The 22722-nt window shown below is 40.6% G+C and overlaps 1 protein-coding gene across 1 annotated transcript in view; it reads right to left on the bottom strand.

Moving 5' to 3' along the window:
• Window positions 1-537: 537 nt before the first annotated feature.
• LOC139657352 (probable carboxypeptidase X1) overlaps window positions 538-22722 on the bottom strand; it is a 24051-nt gene continuing 1866 nt past the window's right edge. Inside the window, exons 3-16 of the mRNA XM_071535155.1 lie at window positions 21798-21965; window positions 16809-16918; window positions 15611-15750; window positions 14857-14941; window positions 13058-13217; window positions 12133-12224; window positions 10208-10331; window positions 5371-5567; window positions 3970-4149; window positions 3301-3498; window positions 2658-2754; window positions 2419-2558; window positions 1817-1919; window positions 538-842 (exon numbers count right to left, since the gene is read on the bottom strand). Of these exons, the coding sequence (XP_071391256.1) occupies window positions 538-842; window positions 1817-1919; window positions 2419-2558; window positions 2658-2754; window positions 3301-3498; window positions 3970-4149; window positions 5371-5567; window positions 10208-10331; window positions 12133-12224; window positions 13058-13217; window positions 14857-14941; window positions 15611-15750; window positions 16809-16918; window positions 21798-21965 (2099 nt within the window). The remainder of the gene's footprint in view (window positions 843-1816; window positions 1920-2418; window positions 2559-2657; window positions 2755-3300; window positions 3499-3969; window positions 4150-5370; window positions 5568-10207; window positions 10332-12132; window positions 12225-13057; window positions 13218-14856; window positions 14942-15610; window positions 15751-16808; window positions 16919-21797; window positions 21966-22722) is intronic.

Genomic DNA, 22722 nt, shown 5'->3' with positions numbered 1-22722 from the left:
AAACTCTCTTTAGAACAAACAAGCAGAGGAAAACTTGTAAAGTATAAAAAATGGAGACGCCGGTCACAGCTGAAAACATCCTCATGTTTTCTCTGTTACCTCTGCTTTTCACAATCAACAAAATGTGGGAAACGATTACCATCAGAGAGAATTAGAGAAGCAGGCTTGTGGCCGGAACGTCGCTGGTTTCAATCTCCGTAACAGCTGGAAAAATCTGGATGGCGAAAGAGAAAGAGTAAGGCTTTCCCCTCCCTTCACAACTACTACTAATCAATGTGCCCTTGAGCAAGGAACTGAACCCCCAACTGCTCAGTGGCCAACAGCGGAAGACGGAGGTTGTGGCATCTCACCAGGTGTGAATGAGTGGAAGTGAATGAATCTAAAGTGTTGAAAGTGTCAGTTGAATTTCCCTGGATAAAGGTTAAAATACATATGACACATGACTCCAGTGAAGACGAGGTGTCTCCTAATTGAAGGAGAACTGAACCCGGCCCTGCTTTGTCCTCAGATCATCCTCCATCATCCTCATCCTCATCCTCACCCCCTCCTCGCCCTCCTGGCAGCGGCGGCGCGCCTCTGGTTGATGGCCTTGGTGGTGACCCGAAGCTTGCGCAGGCGTAGCTGGCGAAGCCTGAGCTGCAGGTCCTTGGGGATTTTTCCCCCCTTGGCCAGAATCTCCTTCAGCCTCCGCTTGGGCGTCTTGGTGAGGCGGAAGTCGCAGAGCGTGGGGTAGTGGTCGTACATGACCTGGCAGGTCCGGGTGGAGGGGTAGTAGCCCTCCGCGCTGGCCGTCACCTGGTACTCACCGGGGTTCAGCAGCCGCCAGTAGTCGCCATCGGCCACTGCAAGAGGAGAGATGGAAGTCAAGAGCAGGGATTGAAAGTAACACCCAGCATATTAGCTAAATCTTCTCAACCTTTTCCATATCAAGGACCGCTAATTTAGTCCACATTAGGGCCACAGACCCCCATTTGATGAGATTTTGTCTCCCAAATCTGAGCATATTTTTATTGTTAGATATGATTTTGTCCAGAATTCCATGACTATCTGTGTTGTAGGTAGAGAGATAACAGAGAAACTATGATCAAAACAGTCTTCTACATTCTCTAATTGTGTTAACGTCTTGTAAATGAAATAATGCTGAAGTTTAACAATTCAACAATTTGCTGGGGACCCCCTGGAACCCCCTCAAGGACCCCTGGTGGTCCCCGGACCCCACGTTGAGAACCACTGAGCTAAATGATGGGAGATTTTGGCTGGATGGATAGTAGACTGTCAGTTTTTCCCGGTGTCTTCTATTTAATTCCATTCTTTTTCTATTCTTTTGTTGGGTTGTAACTGTTTTGCTAAAACATATTCTATTGTATTTTACTGCTGCCTTGTAAAGCCCTTTGTGACAAACTTACTTTAATACTAGAAAAGCCAAGCTGCAGTCAGCCGATGGTTGTTTTGAAATTTAGAATTAGAATTTAGGAAGCACTTTATTAACTTTATTACCACTTTAATACATTTAATCCGATTTGATTTAATTCAAAAATGGTCAATTTCTGAATCTGTTTAGGACTAAAATATGTAAGTTTGACTGTAGTTTTAGGCATTGTTATGTACAGCAAGTTTCCTTAATTTTTTTCTTAATTAATCAGCCTGGGATGTGGGTGAGCAAAACCATATATGTATTCATGGAGAACTACCAGAAATGCACCAGTGATTTTGGTTTCACACAACTGGTTTTTAATAAATTAGATTCGCCAGATTTGATTTGCAGAGCATATTAGCCTTGTTTATTATACATGAATAACGTAAGAACAAAATGTACCTGATCTAATATGATGATCGATGTCGTCGACTTTAATGATGGCGTCTGCTATACCCGCCTCTGTGTCTTTGTCACGAATCACACCCTTAATTCCACGGTGGACCTAAAAAACAAAAGCAAAAGGATGAGACGATACTCTTGTCTCGGTACCACAGATTAAAAGCAGCAATGTACTGCTAAATAAGCAACAAATAAGCAATATTATATTAATAATCTTACTATTGACTTTTTGACACAAGAATCAGATGTTTTGCTTGGAGATGAGGCATCGCAGTTTCAAGAGTTCTGCTGTATTCGCTGTATAATGATGGCTTGATTGAAAGCATTTTAAAATACAAGAAACAGAAGAAGAGGGACAGAGTAGACAGAGGAGGAGAGAAAGAATGAGGAAGTTAAAGAAATGATTAATTGTAGTAGTAGTAGCAGTAGTCTAGTAGTTGTAAAAGGTGAAAAAACAAGAGGAACTGTCCAGCGAAGAAGATGAAAGAGAGGGAGAGGAAGAAGAAGAAGAAGAAAAAGAAGAATGATGATGAAGAAGAATTCAATAATCAAATTAATAAACAGGTTGTAGAGTCCAACAGAAGCTGTCCAGGTAGACAGACCTGCTCCATGTAAATCAGTAGAGACTCTCTGTTGTTCTCCCACTCGATGGGAAGCTCGCTGGCGTGAGGAAATTTATCACAGGACAGCTCCACCGTCACCTCGAAACAGTTGGTGTGCAGGTAGCTGAAATCATTCATGCCTGGAAGGAGAGAAAATATACAAAAATTCATGAGTTCAGTTTTTGTTCTGTACAGATGGAGCATGGTAGTAACACTGCCACACACACACACGCTCTTACTTCCTGGTACGTTGTGCCAGTCGGCTCCATTGATGATGTTATTATATCTGAGGAAGTCCTTGTTGTGGCAGGGTCGCCGGTCTGGGTTGGACATCACCTGGTTGTAAATGTATAAGACCATGATAAGAACATGATACCAATGTAGAGTGGTGACAGGAGCATCTCTCCATCCTACGTTTCATTAACTCACTGAGTTTTACTAAAGATACTGGTTGAAGGTGTGTCAAAAAGTTATGTTGAGACTGATCAGTTCATCAGCACAGTTGCGCATATGAGGAGTTCAATTTCCAAAGTGCTATTTATGCATTTTAAGATCAAGAAATCATCACCTGAAGTTCATCATTCAGTACATCTAAGATATAGAACACTGAGTTTGTAAAAAGGGTTAGGGTTAGGGTAAGGACCTACTTTTTGGGAATTTGGTCCATTGGTCACCTTACCAATATCTAGCATTATCCAAAGTATGAAGGTAAACCTTTTAGTAATCCAAAATTGGCATTGTTTTTTTTTATTCTACTGCCTGTAGATTCATAACATCTGAAAACAAAATCTCAATCTTCATCATCAATAAATTCCACATTCAACAAGTTAGGGTGGACCCACTGAAAGGATGGAAATGGGAAATGACAACAGGAGGATGAACCTGATTGGTGCTGGCGTACGCTGTGGCCAACCAGCGGAAGAAGCTCTCGTCGGCAGTGGGCGTGTGCTCGCGGGGCGCCCAGTCCCGCGTCATGTCGAAAGGGTAGGTGACCACCAGCTCGCCGCCGTGGAGGTTGGCGCTGAGGACAAACGGGATGTTCTGCATCCAGTTGATCACGGCGCGGGTCTCTGACGCCACCTGGTGTCGGGGTTGGAGATCAAGTCAGGGATGCAGCCCCTTTGTTATATTTACACTTTTTTGTATTTTTGTAGCCTCTATCTCACACCAGTGGTAATGCTAGTGCTAGTGTTTTTCAAAACTAGGACCATATATCCCATAAATCTCTCTTCTTGTTTTGCAAATCTGGTAAAGCAATCCTGCAGATTTCCCATTAAATCTGACCAGCAACCAATAGTAAGGAGATCAAGTGTCAAAGCCATAGTTCCCTCAAAATATTCCTGTGACCCTAGATCGATCAAATAAGAAAGGGCGCTGGGAAAAGAAACAAGAGAAAGAAGAGCTAAGGAGAGAGGAAAGGGGTGTTTTCCTTATTTTTAAGATAAGAGCATAGCCTATTACGAATAGCAGAGGAGGAAGACATGGATTGTGTGTGATTTTAAAATTACACGCTTCTTTCCAAAGTGTGTACGAGATGTATTGCAAACTTACAAAGGCCTCCTCGGAGGTGTACTTCTCGGGGATGGGGAAGTAGTGGTTGATGAGTTTGGACTTGTCCGTCTCCAGCTCTATGGCGTTCCACATGACTGAGTTGAGGTCCGCGAAGTTGTGGTTCATGTCGATCCACTCATAGCTGTAGCGTCCCAGGGCCCAACCTGCCAGCTCTGAGCCCTGCAGATTAAATAAAGAGAAATAGAGGCTTTGCAATTGCATAAAAAAATCATCATTAAAAATCAGCTGCCAACCACGTCTGGCACCAACATGGAGGTCCACTGGAGAATTGGCTGCGCACAAATAATGGCTAAATATACAACAGGGCTGGAAAAAGATCTGAAAAAGACTATGGTTATGGTGAGGGTTTAGGTTAAGTTCTGACACAACTGTCTTGTCTTTAGCCGTAGTCTCTACTCCGAAACACTCTGAGTTGTAGCTTGAGAGTCAGCTCAATTAACCTGAACAAACTGTTAGCTAGCTAACTAGCCAGCAGGCTAATTTAGCAAAGAAACTGATGTGTGATTGTGAGCCACTATTAACACTAATAGTAGCTTTTACTAGATACGTTAGCTAGTGTGCAAATGTGTTTACAACAAGACAGTGATGGTTAGTTGAGCAGATGCTATGGTTAGCTAGCTAACTAGCTGACAAACACAAAATCTCAACACAAAATCAATTAGTTGTCTCTACGAAACCAAACCCCTTAATTTTATCCCTGAAATGTGCTTAATTTCTCATTACATAAACATGAATTATCCATTAAATAGAACATAGCTTAGTTTAGTATCACGTAGTATCAGTTTAGTAAGGTTAGTATCATGGGTTTTTAAGGGATTTATTCATGGAGACACCAGGGATTTTTTTTATGCCTTTTGTGAATGGTTTGCAGGTTTATTAATGGAGAGTTCCTGTCTCCCTGAATTTTACATTAAATTAGAAAGTAAGCAGTCAAACATTAAGGGGTGTTTAAGGTGGTTTTGGTGGTGTCTCCTCCATTAATAACTCCCTTTTAAGGGGATTTTGCATGAATTAAGGGGTGATGAATTGTAAATGTAAGGGTATTTTAAGGGACTACTGGTTCATAGAGTGTATCAGTGACAAAATAATCAGCTCCCAGTCAAAAACAGCACCGAAATTAATCGTGCCAGTTCAGTAGAGTTGTACATTTAAAAACGCAATTAGCCGTTCACAGCTATTGTTGCCATGAGCTGAGGACCTCCAACATGGCTGCCAGAGAGTGTGCTCCATCACCTGAAAGCCTTCTATACACAGTTTGGGTTGTGAGTTAACAGCAGAGACAAAGAGAAATACTGTAATTGATCAGTAGATTCAGAGTATTGCTCGTTTGTAGTCTCTGAATGTGAATGAAAGTCATGCAGTAAATTTAATTACAGGCACCTTTTTAAAGGCCATCTCGTATCCATCGGGGTTCATGGAGGGCAGCAGGTGGATGCGAGTCTCCTTGACCAGGCGGACGATGCGCTGGTCGCCCCGTTTGTACTCCTGGCACATGTACTCCATCAGGTTGAGCAGAAGCTCCCGGCCCAGCACCTCGTTCCCGTGCATCCCGGCCACGTAGCGGAACTCCGGTTCGCCTGCAGGGGGCGCCAAACACGGGCACAGAGGTGGGGTTAGAGTGATGGTTCTCATCTTTAAATTAAATTAAATTATGGAATTCATTACAATAACTCACTCAAGAACAGTACGGCAGTTGGATTGTTGATTGCAAGATTTCAAGATTCAAATGTAGTTATCATCACACTATTGTATTGCATTGTCAGTAGGTTTGTAGAGTATTGGTATTATATGTGAACACATGCAGATGAATATGTGTATATATGTAGGTCCATACAGGATATGTGCCAATGTATGTAGGTTATATGTGTGTATGTATGCATGTATGTATATGATATGTGTGTGTCAACAATTATGTGTTGTATTATTAGGAATTATTGCATGCTTAAATGTTTTTAATGTGGACTCTTGGAAGATTAGCCGATGGGCTAAAAGAGATCCAAATCAAATCAAATAAAATCTTTAAACACAGGTCAGTTCTTTAGTATTATCTGTCTTTATTATGCTGTATCTTATTATGCTGCTGCTGATTTCCAATATCATACATAATATAATACAGAAAGAAAGTGAGAATATATCTATCTATCTGTCTATCTTAAATATATGTTCTTAAAGACAAAGACAGAGCAAGAGACTGCAAGCCTAATTTCCTAATTTTTGTATTATCAAAATGTAAGAAAGCTGTTCGTTGCATTGTACAGAAAAGATGAAGAAGGCATCCACAAAACTTTAAATACAGTATCTGTGGTTTCAAAACAAAGCTGCACAGATCTCAGTCTTCCACTGACCCCGGTCTTTTAGGCCGCCTGGCTCTTCCACATACATTGCATTGGCAGGTAGTTCAGAAATCTAACACATCCTTCCTAGGACTGTTTAAAAGGAGGAGTTCCAGCTCAGTTCCACTGCTAAATGCTGTGGAGTTTCTCATGCTGCAGAACTGACAGCAGACTGATTCGGGCTTTGCAGAGTCTCCAGCAGCACACATGCACACAAACACACATTCACACACACATATCCAAACCAAAGGTCCAACTACATATTATGCAGTTGTTTAACTCAAAGGGTCTGTGCAGTCCCAGTAATTAATTAATTCATATTTATTTAGCCTGGAGATTAGCTGGAAGCTTGAAGTTTGCAAATGGCTTGGAGACTGAGGGAAGCACAAGAGAAGTCTGTTTCAACACTCAAGGGGCTTTTATATTCAGAGAGCAACGCTATAGGAATGTTTTTCATATGTATAAATTTCAGGACGTCACACCTGGTGGTGCATTTGGAAATATTTCAGATTTTTTTATTAAATTTTTTTTTTATGACTGATAGAGGAGGAAATAAATGTTTATCCAGGGTAACGGATTCATTTAAGTAATTGGAACTGGACACAGAAGCTCTTGAAGCTCTGGTTGATGCCAGTGTTGAACAATTTATCAAGCAAAATTTTCAAAATAAAAGTCCCCATGGCAAACAGCACTTTTAAGTAAAATATGCTCTGGGGTCTTTCAGTATGTGTTACGATACTGTTTTTTAGATGTTGCCTGATGTTTGTTGTAAGCAGCGGAGGTCATGGCAAGCGTTACTGTTTGATACATATGGGCTCTGGTCAGTCTTGTAAATGGTGTTGATCCCTCAGGGGTTTCTTGTAGCCATCAATGCATGTCTAATGGAAACCATGTGTTTTGACTAAGAGTCAGAAAAACATGATTATCATTTCAGTCAAGAGTCCAAACCAAGTACCAGGAAATTCAAGAAAGCCACAGGGTGATTCCATCAGACAAAAGAATATGATGTAAAATCACCCTTATCTTCCAAATTTGATTGATGCTAGGTTTGGCCAAAATCTGGTAGTTATGTACAGATTTTAAGGGATCTCTGTAGTGCCTGACTGAGAGAAAACACATGTTCTGACAAAGACTCCTGGGGTGACACACACATTATAAGAGGTTTCTGGTTTCTTTTGGTGCGTGACGGATAGAAAATGTGCTCTAAAACACGACTTCAGACCGTAAAATTACCAGTAAACCCCGATCCTCTCCTGTTAAATTATAAAAACCAAAAATTACAGGGTCACTTTTTTATAAAACAGGAAAACTTGTGGACTAATGATGGATTTCATGCTGACAGAGGAACATTTTCATTGAAATGACAAGTTAAATAGGGAAACAGGGGACGAATGGTGCCTTCGCTTATGCTGAACTCACTGACTGGGTTTGTTTGTGTCATGCCTGTCTTCCACATCCATTTGAAAGATTATAAGGTCACTGTTATTGTCCCAAACAGTGAAAGTTGGGATTTCTCTTTTTCTTTTCTTTTTTTTTCTGTTTCTTAGATTTCATTTATCTAACTTTTATCAACCCATGTACCCATACTGAGACTTAAAATACTTTTTTAGGGATGCCTAGCCAAGACAGCAGCATCAAGACATACATAGAAGTTGCAGACAAACAGCATGCAACAATGTACAGTGGCAAAATACACAGTACTGCCCATAGAAAGGCATTCACAGTGTTACATAAGCTATAGGAAGTATAGGGGGACATTTGTCCACTTTGAACCCAGTTAGTGTGTTCCTACTGTAACCGTTGGCAGATGACACAACAAGGCAGAAAACTCAGTCAGTGGAATATTAGATTGCATAAGACTAACATTAGTCTCTGGAAAAAAGTCTACTTTGAGGTGAACAAAGAAATTAGGTCAAGCAGACTGAGCAGAGTGGGGGGAAAAAGCAATTTATTCCATTGTAAAAGGTGCCAGTTATTTACAGTGCTGCCATTCAAAGACGCCCATGTGTGACTATATTTTCCTCAATACACGATCATGTAGTAATGAGACTGTGTACCACAGGGGGAAACCCTGCAACCCTGTGATTTTTATATTTTCACTTGAATTGAAGGATCCTGTGGTCCTCTGTGGGCAGAGACATGACACTTGGGTTTATGAAAACCATTGTTTCATTTCAAAAAGGCATGGTTGAACAACATAAAAGTAAGTATGTTTTGTTTTTTGGAGATATGTAGTCTTTACCTTACAGCAGTGATACACTATACTGGAAAAATGTCCTAAATAACTTTTAACAGGTTATTTCATCTAGTATTCAGTCTTCAAATCTTTTTTTTTTAACTCTTATTTAACTTATTTCTTGTGGAAGATCAATGAAGTTAATCCTATCTTTTCTTAAAATGAATGAAATAATCTGACAATGGGATAAGATAATTTGACTTGTTTCCAATGCAGATCAATTTGATTCAAGAAAATTCTTTAAACAGATGAAACTGCATTGGAAACAAGTGAAACTACTATCCCACCCCTTGGACAGACTTTGTCACTTGTTTTTAAGACTTTAAAGGTCCCATATTCTATCCACTTTCCAGTGTTTTATTTTGTGTCTTGAGGTCCATTCAAAGCTGTGTGTGTGGTGTCATGTACCAAAAACACTCTCAATCCATTTTTACACGTTCATTTTCCAGCATCTCTCTGAGCCTTACCAAGAACAGGCTGTTTCTGTCACTGTGTCTTTAAGGCTCATTAATATTAACGACCCCTCTGTTCTGATTGGCTAACCGTTTCAAGAGTGAAACGTGAGACACCACGGCCCGGCAGCTACAGGTAGGGAAAACTCTCCTGTAATAAACAATGACAGCCGCTCAACCACTTTGAAAAAAACACTTTGTTAGTCTATTATTTCTTACAAAAAACGATAATGAGCGAACCTTTGTGACGCCACAAAGTTACAGAAGTCCAAACGGCTCGTTTAGAGGCTCGCTTTTCTAATATGGATTGTGTGGATTTAGTTGGCGACCGTGTGTTTTGATACTTTCACCATGTTTAGATAGACCATCCAACTCCTTTATAATCAAAGAGGCAAGGGGAGTCCTGTTTTACACCATATGCGACCTTTAAGACCGAATACAAGATAAAATGACTTGTTTTGACAGACATCATTTTTCACAGTATACTCTGCCGCTGCCTCTCCTCCACTATTGTGTGTTTTGGCAGGGAAACCTCTCCGATCTGCTGCCATGCGGGCAGAGCTCAGGAGGCCAAAGAAAACATTTCTACAGCTCAGTGCAAACGAAGAGCGACCCCGGTGTGTATGGGTTCACGCTCTGCACAGTGCAGGACTGTCTGTGTAAGTTAGTTAGGGTTGGTGTACAGTGGCAGCCATTGTAGAAATCCCCTCTGCATCTGTCCTTCATTAGTCCAAACGATTCCTCTCATTGGAGGAGAAGCGGTGTGGCAGCAGTACAGGAAGCATGTGTGAGATTGGAGTTTTAGTTGTAACATTCATAACATTTCTCTGAGGCAGAAATAATCTCATTGGTCGAGTTAAACCTCAATGGACGGAGTCTCTTTTAGACATGGCCTTTAGCTTTTGAACTATGAAAAGTGGGGAGGGAGAAGAGCACATGAAGAGCTCCATACAAAAATGAGATATACAATATTTTAAAAAGGTATACAAAATAATTGCAAATTATAAGGATAGTAGCCAGCTTGAGACACTGGTTGACAAATATTATGAAACTTTACTAGACTGGATCCTCTACATTTTAGAGATAATGAATGATGAACCTCAAGAAATATATATTTCTTTCTTCCGAAACAGATGTATAGCATTGTGGAAACAATCTCTTCTCATCTAAACAGGTCTTATCTCACAGTGACTCACCCAGTTCGTGTTTGCCGGGGTTGTCGGATATCTCCATGACGTACAGCTTGTGGCCGTTGTGGCTCTTGCCGATGCTGTAGATGCGGGTGATGTCGGGACACGCCTCGTTCACCGACTTCATCAGCTGGGAAAAAACAAAGAAGGCGGTTAGAGAAGTGGACTCGTGACCAGAGGGACCGACTGGGAACATCTTGGGAGGAGAAAGTGAACGAGTAATTTGTAAAGCATGGGGGAAAAAAGGCAGGATATTTTGTTTGTGTGATATTTGAGTTTGCCGAATCTTTTCTTTTTTAACGATGTTGTAGTTACACCCACCCATCTGCTCACTTTGTCACTCTGGATAAGAGCATCAGCTAAATGCCTAAAATGTAATGGAAAACAAACTGTGGAGCCATTATCATCCATTAAACAGTATGTTGTTAAGTGCAATTCTTCAATTTAGACCATTACAGCCTTTTTTTGCCATCACTGTGGGGTGAAATGAGGGCAGATGAAGAGGCATGGCATCCCAATGTTAGAATAACATTTATTAGAATTTATTTATTGTTATTTATTTTGAAGAAATGTATACACAATCTGATAGATTTTAGAGAAAAATGTAATAGAAAAGTGTGTTTAAACTACTCATCACCCCGTATCACCCACTGGGTATCATATCTAGGTCTGAGCTGTGTGTGCGTGTGTGTGTGTGTGTGTGTGTGTGTGTGTGCGTGTGTGTGTGTGTGTGTGTGAGTGTGTGTGTGTGTGGAGGTTGTGTTTGTTTCTGTGGGCTTGGAGAAGCCCTGCTGTTTTCTAACGGTCAAATCCACTAAGGTCTCTCCAAACAGCCCGCTGGTAGTGGCAGCACAGTGAGGATGGGAAACCTCACATAATATTTGTTGTTTGGTGAGACAGACCAGACCCAGACCAGACCACACACTGTGGCAGCTCAGACCACAAGACCTCTGCTTTCTAGACTCACTGCTAAACCCAACAGAGGATGGTTGTACGCAGCAGATTGGAGTTTTAGTTGGACACAAACATTCTTTGGAGGCAGAGCTGCTCTGGAGGCAGAAATAATCTGATTGGTTGAGTTAAATCTCAGTGGGTGGAGCCAAAGAACCACACTTTTTTTAGTTAACTGGCAAACCTGAATGGCAAAGAAGGAACTCTGGCAAAATATATAAAGAAAATGGAAATGGAAATCACTTGATCATACATTCATTCTTCATGATCTTGGAAGGTTAGCAGGTTAGCTAACTATCTTACCTAGATAGTTACAGGCTACTATGGCTAGTTTGAACTTGGAAGGTCAGCTAGCTAACTAGCTAACCTAGATAACATGTAACTTGTAACTAGTATGGTTAGATTGCATTTTTTTCATAATATTAGCTTCCTCCTCTCTTACCTCGTACCTTTTTCCGCCGGGCTTCAGTCTCATGTTACTTAGCCAGAAAAACTGTAGTTCTTTGGCTCCACCCACTGAGGTTTAACTCAACCAATCAGATTATTTCTGCAGCTTTGCCTCCAAGAAATGTTTGTGAAACTAAAAATGTAAGTCTGCTTGTAGACATGCTTCTACATTAATTTGTGAATATTGAGTTTCCTGTGTAAATTAGAGAACATTAAGTGTTTGCATTGTTTATTTGCACTGTATGAGGGCTTGTAGACCTTTTACCATGTGTCAGCATGTAGTGTAAAACTCTCTACATCGTCAATATGTCCTTCTCTACACCACTGTCACTGAGATGAATTCCTGTACAATGACATGATATTGATTCTGACTGCAGAAATGAATGAGGAGAATGTTTTACCACAAGCCCATGAAAAGCATATTTAACACCATCATCAAAATATCATGCTCATCATCACTGACACCATTATCCTTGTATCATGAAAATCATCACAAACATATTAACCATCATAATGTTTAATATATGTCTTACCTTTCTCATCTCCTTGTAGTTGTGGTGTCTGAAGTCCAGTTTGTCTCTGGACTCTGTCGGCTCTGTCTGCCATGCGTAGATGTTGTTAGGATCTAGAGACAGACAGAGGACAACTGTTAACCACAATGTCCTCATGTTGCCAAGGTTACAGGGACTGTTATCAAATTTGTTTTCACTCCCCCCTACTATCAAAATGTTAACTTCAATAAATGAGGTACTTGCAAGTCCATGAGACTTTTGTTTACAAGCCCTGGTTCACTTGCCTTGCAAATCTAGATGAAACAAATATAAAAATGCCAGAGGTGTGACCAAGTCAACTTTGCTCGAGTCCCAAGTCAGTCTCAAGTCTTGAGGCTCAAGTCTCAAGTCAAGTCCCAAGTCTAAATGTAGATTACCAAGTCAAGTCAGAACAAATCAAGAATGCAGTATCAATTTAATATCTTAAAGAACACTAAATATCTAGGACTTTTCAATGCAATATGGTTTTAATAGGATAAAAACTTGGTAAGAGCATCATGAGTTTGATTTCTATAATCAGTTTCAACTTCAATAAATTCAATCATTCCATACAAATTCAGAAAACAGAAGTTAAATTCAGTCGTCTGCTGGAACAAATCTCATCACTTTCAATCTAATTTACACAAACAGTCAAGACCAAGTCAAGACTTTAGAAACCTTTTCAACTCATCAAGGTACAAGTCAAAGTCCAAGTCAAGTCTCAGGTCTTCTCTTCATGCATCAAGTCAAGTCTCAGCAATTAAAACTGTGACTCGATTCCCCAACTCAGAAAAATGCTAAAAGATTTTCCGCCATGGACCAGAGAAACTGTCGGTGTGATTGCACCCTTAATCTGACCAAAATGGTTGCTGGATCAAAGCTCTTCCTTTTCACATCAACATTGTTAACATGGGTTGACCTTCTGTACCTGGCAGTGTGCAGCCCAGCACCTCGGCTCTCAGACAGATGGCCCCGTCAGTCCCGTTCTCGTACCAGGACTGGGGGTTGATCCGGATGTAACGCGCCACCGTCGACGTGTTGAAAAGGGCCAGGACAGGCGTCTCCGAATCCTGGTTCCCTTCAAATACCTAAACATGAATTAAACATGAATTAAACTGAATTATTAGCTAGTCAAGGGGCCAAAAACATATCCAAGTACAAGACCCCCAAGAAGACATTCCTGTGGCTCAGAAGCCCCAATTTAGCACTGCACAATTATTCGTGTATAATCGTATATAATGATTTTTAATTTCTGTTATTATTAATTGCACTGTCTGCCATATTGGCAATATTGAGACATTTAATTTCATTTAAAATGTCTGCTGTAGTTGAAAATAGGCAATATGTTGATGCACTGAATACATAACCTACAAGTTTGAACTCTCTATGAACACACACACACACACAAACACACACACACACACACACACACACACCTTGTGACCCTCACTAACACACAATCTCTCTCTCTTAAAACTTTGAGCAAATATATAATCACAGCACTCTATTATTTTATTTTCCTTTCTTGTTATTTCTGCATTTTTGTTTAAGTACCGTTCTCCTCCTTATTGTCATTTGTGCATTCTTGTCATCTTGATTTTTTTTTCTATTTCTCTTTTGGTTTGATATTTTTCATCATATGCACAGTTTTTATCAAGCTTGACAAAATGAAACTAATCTAAACCTCTGAATTAACAAATCAAAATATGTATTATTCTTTTACACACTTGCCTCTGAGAAATGAAAATCTTTAGTGACACCAGCTGGTGGCTGATTACAGATTGATAACTAGACGGTGCGAGATGCCAGCCTGACGCCACATAGTCTGAAAATAGTCTGAATAGTCTAGTTTGCATGATTGGCGCTTCCAGGTCAGCTGTGGTCGCGGCACAAATACCATAAAGACCGCTGAATAAACAAACCAAAGCCAGGCTGCCAGAGACCATCACTTCCAAGACTGTATAAGCCAACAGCAGAGGAGTGTCCTTGGTTTACTCATGGAATATCGGTCTTTTCCCAAATGTTTGGAGAGCTGTTACCAAGGGTTTCGAGGACATTTCCACCATGTTGGAGGAGAGACAACACAAGGAAAGACTGCAATGTTATCACCTATTCCAAAACAAAGAAAACGGCAGATTTCTGTGCAGTGGTAGGGAGTTTAGAAGGAAAAAGAACATCATTTTGTAGAATACCAAAATATCTTTCCTTTCATCACGCCTCCAACATGGCTGCATGTCCCTGGTAACCATTAGTATTAAACCACTTCTCATTTTCTCACGTTCCCATCCTCATTTTCTTCCACAAGATGACACTGAAATATTGCGAACTTTGCAACTGGCTCATGGGTTGCAACATGCAGCATTTACTTAGAAACGTAAGACAGAAACTGTTAAAATTTAAAAGAATTTTAAAATTAAAAAGACTTGATTGACATTTACTAAAAGACATTCCCCATAATACGATGATCAATTCAGACAGGTAAGTATTGCCAAATAACTGGAAGATGGTTTGCAAGATTTTCACTTGATGTTTTAAAGACAGCAGTAGCCTAGATGTTAGAGAAGAAGACTTGTGACCAAATCCCAGACCAGCTGGGAAAATCTGGGTGAGGACAGTGAATGAGAAACTCTTATGGGCATATGGGCTCAGTCAAATTAAGGTACAAAATTTACAACCATTCTTTAAGTTTAATATTAAAAAGAACAATAATGTATTAAGAGAACTCACAGCCTCTTCAGTCCCGTTCATACAAGGCTTCCAGACCAGCGTGTCGTTACTGAACTGCACCTTGTAGGTATACACAAGGTCCCAGCTGTGTGTGAACAAGACAGATGTGATTATATAGTACAGTATTAAGTGTGACACACATCATATAGTATACATAGTATTAACTGTGACACACAGAAAAGCCTTGAAGAGGAGTTTGGTTCCAAAAGGAGATTGCCATTCAAAAAAAGTGGCACCTAATCTTGCAGTATGATTGATAGCACAATTTTTTATTTTTTTTTAAATGCTACGTTTTAAGAAATAGTAGACAGCTTAAAGCCGTGGCTAACCAAACTGTGACACTTTTATAAACATGGAAGCTCTAGAATTTAGAGATATTGCACGATGAACTTCCTGTGATAATTTACAAAAAGGATATGTAGTGTTTTGGAATAGAGCTCTTCACGTGCAATATCTCAAAGCAGTGTTGTTTCTAACTTGAGGAGAACAATGTTCATGTTTCTTTAGCAATTTGCAAAGCTGCATTACTGAGCAAAACTATAACTGCAACCTTGTAGCAGCTAACAGAAGAAAATAAAGAGTAAATAAGGAGCTATACTCTAAAACACTATATAGATATTTTGGAAAAAAACAATAACCTGAAGTTAAGAAAGCGAGAACGAGACAGAGGGAAGCCTGATTTTCCGTGGACCTAAAAGCACCGTTTTGAGAAACACTCTTTCATTCTAGAATGTGACCTTTGACCTGAGCTGACCTCCAGATGGAGCTGCGGCCCTGCAGGATGACGCCGGTGAAGCGGGTCGGCCGCAGAGCGTCCACCTCCAGCCACTGGTCCCTGTCCCTGTGCTGCGCGCACCAGGCTCCGTCATAGATGTCACCATCCTCTATCCCAGACTGCAATACACCACACACACACACACACACACACACACACACACACACACACATCAGATGTATTAACAAGACAGCGGTGGTTAGCTCACCATGGTTAGCTAGCTAACAAGCTGACAGTAAACACAAAATCAATCACATTTATCAGTGATGAAATGATGAGTTCCCAGTCAACAGCACAGAAAATTCAGTTCTGTTGAGAAGTTGTACGTTTAGAAACACAATCAGCCATTCACAGCCACTATTGCCAAAGAAGCTGAAGACCTCCAATATGGCCGCCAGAGGGTGCATAATGTCACCTGAAAGCCCTTTATTGGAAAGGCATTGCTCGTCTGGCATAAAATGGCTCACAATTCCCAACACTGACACATGGATTATGGCTGATATTTGTACTTCAACAATAAGACTTAAAATTGTTTTAAGCTGGTTAGCTTTAGCTTACAAAACAAAACACGTGAAGTGAGACTGGACAGAATCTGTTATGAATGAGCTCCCTGCTGTTCAGTTCAGTTCAGTTCAGTTTGTTCACAAATCAGTTAAAATACAAGTACAATCATATGAGACATAATGGAGATATGTGAAATGGGACACCCTGATAAGCTATCTGAAGCTTGAGAATAGGGGCCCAGACACTAAGAAGATAGTATTTAAAATATATGTTTACTAACACGTCTAGCTTTGAAAAAGTGCATGTATTATACAGTAACATTTACAACCTACAAAAAAAGAAACCCAAGACTAATTTAAGACCATAAAAAGTACTACTAAATGGTCCTAAGACATTTTTTCCATCAGTCTAAACATTGATTAAATAGGTAAGATACAATAAATAGAGACATATGGCAAGTGGAAATAACAGTACAATTTGAATGGATTTGAGAGTAGAGTAACTAGTTTAAAAGTCCCCAGCTGTTCAGGGTATTCAAGCTTAAACATATTGTAGCTGCAACTGCTGCCTTAAGCTCTTTTTGAAAACAGACACAGATAATGACATTTCTACAGTGTTATCAAGCTCACTGAATATCGTTCTCCTTTATCCGGCCCGCAGCCTGGCAGGTTACCTGGATGTTGAGGCGGCCGCGGTGCGGGCCGAGGCCGCGCCGCTTGAAGGACGAGGCCCTCAGCTGGACGTCTTTCACCCTCAGAGACTCCAGACCCAGTGGAGGACATTCTGACAGAGACAGCAGCTGAGTATTATTACTACACATCAGAAGAAAACATACTAACACGTACAACACAGGCACTCATTTGTGCACAAATACATGTACTGCACACATACAGACACAGACAGACAAACACGTACACACACACGCTCTGTTGTCTCGCCTTAGGCAGTGAGATCTGACGTAAATATCAGATCAAGAGTAGAATCAGGAAGGACAGGGGATAAGAAAATTCAAGAAAAACATATGGGTTCACTCACAATGTGCATCTAAAAGTGGGAGTGTTTGTTGTGTTCTTTTATCTTTCTATTTCACTTGATTTGAACTGCACTGGTTTACTTTTTAAGTCTTTTATCTTTTGTATCTCTTGTCTGTACTTTTGCACTTTTTAATTGTAAATCTTTTACCTTTACTGTATTTTTATTACTTACTGCCTTGCCTTGCCTTGCCTTGTATATAACACACACACACACACACACACACACACACACACACACACACACACACACTCCACCTTGTGAGTGAAAAGCGAGAGTCGAGAAATTGCTCTCTCTTGCAATCAACTCTCAAAAGCGTGTGAGTAAAAAGGAAAGAAAAGAGGTGAGAAGAGGTTTTTCAGGACATTCAAGTGAAAGGAACGACAGATACGCCATTAAATAGAAGAAAGGGAGAGGGAGAGAGACACTAGTCAATAGAGGGAGAGAGGGAGAGCGAGACCATGTTAAGAGAGGGAGAGAGATGCAGGGGAGAAAGAGGTTTGTCTTTTAAACTTACCTTAAGGTACTTTAATGTTATATACAGTATGTGTACTGTACAAGTGTGTAAAGGTATAATTATGCATGCATGCTATCTATTTATGCAAACATACTTCATATACAATATACATACTATATATTGTACATAGTCATTCATTGTAGGCACATAATGCACTTTTGTATTTGTTTAATCATAATATTTTTTATGCTTTACTTAACTATTGTTATGACCAGATGTTTCTCTTTCTCCGTTCTAGTATTTATCTATTATTAGCTATCTGCTTACTATGATTTGGCATGTATGTATTTACATGTCTTGCCAACAAAGCAACACAAAAGTGAAAAGAGGAGAGAGAGGGGGGAGAGAAAGGGTATGTATTTCAATAAATTGGTTGACTGATAATTGATTGTTGTATTTACTAATTTGATGACATATCAATTGCATCTTGTGCCCGAGTTTGATTACTGCCATTTGAATTTGAATTTGCTGACTTTGCTTTGGCAGTTACTTTTGTATTTCATGCCAATAAAGCGCCATGAATTGAACTGAAACTGAACTGAAAAAGAGAAAGTGAGAAAGAGAGAGAGAGAGAGAGAGAGAGAGAGATTTGGCAGTACTTTTGTATTTCATGCCAATAAAGCACCTTGAATTGAACTGAAACTGAACTGAAAAAGAAAAACTGAGAGATGCTAGTAAAGAGAGAGTGAGAGAGATACCAGTAGAGAGAGAGAGAGAGAGGGAGAGAGAGGGAGAGAGAGAGAGAGAGAGAGAGAGAGAGAGAGAGAGCAAGAACAACACTCTAGTAGAGAGGGTGGGGTTTTCCTTAAACTCGTCCAGCTTCTCCTGCTGCTGTGTTAGAGCCCCAGACAGACAGACTCTCATTGTCTGGAGGGTTCAGCTCGGTTCACCAGCTGGAAGATTCTGCAAACTCTGCAAACTCTGTCACTTCTTGCCAGGACGCTTTATTGGGATCTAAATACTCTAAAAGCTCCCGGCCGGGGTATTAAATATAGCATCAATGAATGCTAATTTTCAATGGCATTTCCCTTTTAAAAACCCTAATACCCTTTAGCCTTGTAGTCCTGCTGGAACTCTGCTGAGATGTGACTCAAAAAGTGGCTTCTCTCCAGAGAGTAACGGCTCTACGGTCTTGTTACTGCTGACCTGTGGTTTCCTGCCAAGCCACAAACTTCTTCAGAAACTATTGAACCCTGGCTAGAGATACTTGTATCATTGTATAATTTAATTTATAGTACAGCTAAGCACTCTGCACCCCGGCCCCTATCATATCTGTGTACATAAACTCCACTTAGAGAGAAAATAAATCATACTAATTTGTTGGTTTGAGCGCAAGCCTTGCGTACTTGGTGGTCCACAAAATGCTCACACAGAGAAAACATGATGAGTGTTTTTTGGGGAGAACAGCAGTATCGCTCGCTGCCTTATACTCAGGACCTTGACTTTTCCTACCCATAGAACAACAATTGCTTGTCTACACACTTTTATCTGACCACAACTGTTTCAAAGAACAGAAGGGCTTTTTATCAGAGCTATCCAGGTTAGGCACAGGGTTAGAGTTAGAGACCTTCAAAATCAAATAAAATGATAACCATTGGTTTTGTTGTGTTTATATAGCTGTTTTGAAGTCTTGTTCCAATAAAAAAAACTGGATAATATTTATGAAATATTTTAACTTGAAATGGGTCAAATTTGACCCGAACACAATAGGAGGGTTAATGTGTGTCAACAGAATACTGAACTGGGGAACATAGGAGCCTGGGAACATAGATACAGGAATAAACATCTAAAAAACGATGCTTGGAAAACAGTTAAATCCGTTGTTGGGGCTGATGCTAAGCTCTGAAGTCATTTTACTGAGTTTGTCTTGTTTATTTTTGATTAATGCTACTTAATTAGCAGTTGTGAAGCCTTTGGCCCCGCCCACAATCAGTCAGAATAGAGTGACTAATCAAACAAGTTGCTTTCTGTGCTGCGATATGCTTGATAATGAATACAAATGTTTTTCTCTCTTTAAAGGAATAATAAACACCATACCACTGCACACAAATGATGTTTTTCTTTGTCTTTTCCAACATGGCGGCACGTCTCATGGTAACCGTGGTAACCTCTCTCCAGACACTCGGCCTCTGGTCCTGTACAGATGGCTTTTAAAGAGCGCTGACTTTGATTCGATATGACCGGACAACTTGCTGACTAGGCATTTATTTCCAGCCAACCCCCACTGGCCGCTGTCTAGGCTCTTCTATATACATACACTAACTCTTACACACACACACACACACACACCATCTGGTAGCCCAATCACAGCTCTGTTTCCGAAACATTGTGTGTGTGTGTGTGTGTGTGTGTGGGTGTGGGTGTGGGTGTGTGCGTGTGTGTGTCTGTGTCTGTGTGTGTGTGTGTGTGTGTGTGTGTGTGTGGTAGGGTTCACAGGGATAGGGGAGGAGGGGTAATTCCTCTGGAGGGACAGAAAAATGAAAACCAAACTGGCCGTTGTCCCTCAGAGGAAACTCAAACTACACAGGGGAAACAAGTATGCCATGCCTGGACCACATGATGTGTGTGTGTGTGTGTGTGTGTGTGTGTGTGTGTGGCTTGAGAAAAAGAAGATTAACAGCATGATACAGAGAGAGAGAGACAGAGATAGATAGAAAGACTCAAGTAGAGAGAGAGAGACAGACAGAAAGATTAGACTAGACAGAGAGAGAGAGAGAAAGATGGACCTATAGGAAACGAGAGGAAGGGAGACAGTGTGATGGGAGATAAGCAGTTATGATTTATGATTGGCCAGTGGTTAAAGATACATCTTTCCGGCAAACAAGCTTTCTGATCATCTTACCATTGTGTATTGAGAAGACTGGTGGCAGTTTTACCAGTGTGACCAGTTTTCATAAGGAAAGAAGGTAATACACAAGGAAAAACTGAATCATGGCATGACAGTTTTTATTATGTAACTGAGACAATGAAATGTAAAACCCAGAATAGGACCAAATCTGTATATTATAGCCAAATTTTAAAACATATAACAATAAAGTGATAAACTCACCATTTTGCATTTTCTGGCACACCCAGCAAACGTTTCCCAGATGGCGATGACAACATCAACCAAAATCAGCGCAAAATTTTCACAATATTTCATGGCACTGGTAAAAAAAAAATCATATCAAAACAGCTTTGGGAACTGATTTGAACTGATATCAAACATATTTAGGTCCCAATGTCGTGAAACGATGCAGGTAGCAGCAATTTACAACTGCAGACATCTCAACTTTCATTTTGGCTCTATATTTATCTATATTCATCTATTCAGTGTCAAAATGTTTGTTGGGTAGCTTTGCATTGGTGTGTGTTGGGTCTGGCCAGTTCTGCACCAGCAGCCCTTCATGAATGTTGTTTTTTTTTAACTTCTAGTGTCAAAAACGAGCCCGTTTCTGCCTCCTGGTGTGTGTTCATTATGTATTTAGTTTGCTACAGTGCACGAAAACATTAAAAACATGCTGTGTATATTTAGCGGTTGGTTGCATCACATCAAAAACTCCTTCCTGCACTGAATACTGAACACAAAGGTGAAGCTGCTTCCAGTCTTCTCATCGTATAATGTGTAATCAGAGATTATTTTCCAGAAAGTCTCTATTTTCCTTTAAGACTACAGTGAAGCTAGTATGGCGGGAGGTGAGGATATTATCTCCCGGAGGGTAATATCAGGTATTAGGTTGATTTCTTCACAGTACACTAGTTTAGATATACAGCATGGGACCCAGTCCACTGGGTGAATCCCCTCCACATCAGACCTGGGTCAAAAAATAGCATTTGCAGAATACTTTGGCTTGTTTGGTGCTTTCCTGGGTGTCAGATGGGCGGAGCATCATTTGACAATTCAGCGAGCGCCAGCAAGTTTTGACAATCCCATGAAAGCATTTTAAATCGATTTAAAATGCATTTCTGGGTCAAGAACTTACTTGACACTACCTGAATTGTCCTGATACAGTAAACCCCATCTGTCTGGTGCTTAACACAGGTGAAAGCAAATACTAAAGACTATTTGCGGCTACTATTTGACCCCAGTCTGATCCACATACTGTATACCTCGGGGCTGATCCCCATACATACGTGGGCCTGTCTCCGCGGCCTGTGACTGGCTCTCTCTCTGTTTGACTCGGGGTTTGGCTTTCTTAGCAGCCTCGGTCTTGACTTTGGGCTTCTTGTGGAGGACTTTGGGTTTCTTCAGGAGCGTTTTGGCCTTCTTTGCTACCTTAACGCTCCTGCTGGACCTCCTCGCTACAAAAACGCAAACCATTTCATGCTCAGCGGCAAACATTCACACCTCGCAGAACATGACTTCAGACTTTTTCGTGAATCGTTGGGGTCCTCTCTTTATTTCAGCATATATCCGATACACCAGGCAGCACTTATTTTGATAAAATTTAAACTTTTAACTCTGGTTGGTCAGTTCCTTCATCTTCCACCACCAGAAGATAGTGTGGGGAGGCACAGTGAGCAGTGAAAACCAGCTTTAAACCCTGACACTGTGTTGATGCCTGGCTGAAGTTCTGGGCTGTAGATGTTTACATTTACGTTTTAACTGCTGCTCTTATCCAGAGCGACGTAATGATGAGTGTAACAGTTAAATAAACTTAAATTCCTGGATGATCCAACATTACAATTGACTGGTAGTAAAGAGTGCAAGAGGTCTCGTCTTTACTTTTTTTTTCCAAGGCATCACACTGGCCATCTGGTTTTCATCACGGTTCAAACTGCTTTAACACCCCCCATACACTCCCCCCAACACCCCCCCACCCCCCGCACCCCCACTGACTCCCTGACCACAGATATGCATAGACCAACAGAGCGCTTTGTGCACTCTGAAATCTAAAAACAAGGCTTTGAGGAGGAACCATGAAGGATTCCTTTGCTTGTATTTACAGGGGAGCCGGAGAAGGTTCCCTGATGAACTCCTTAATAAATGGTTCATTAATCCTGATGGTCCTTCCAGAGACCTTTGACATATGGGGGGGTTCTTCAAGGAACCCTGTAG

The sequence above is a fragment of the Centroberyx affinis genome, unplaced genomic scaffold (assembly GCF_046629955.1).
Source record: "Centroberyx affinis isolate AG114_WGS23_722 - 3 ecotype Tasmania unplaced genomic scaffold, CSIRO-AGI_Caff_v1 ptg000174l_1, whole genome shotgun sequence".
NCBI classification, from domain to species: Eukaryota; Metazoa; Chordata; class Actinopteri; order Beryciformes; family Berycidae; genus Centroberyx; species Centroberyx affinis.
The sequence above is the reverse complement of the archived record's forward strand: the minus strand, read 5'-3'. Positions and strand labels throughout refer to the sequence as shown.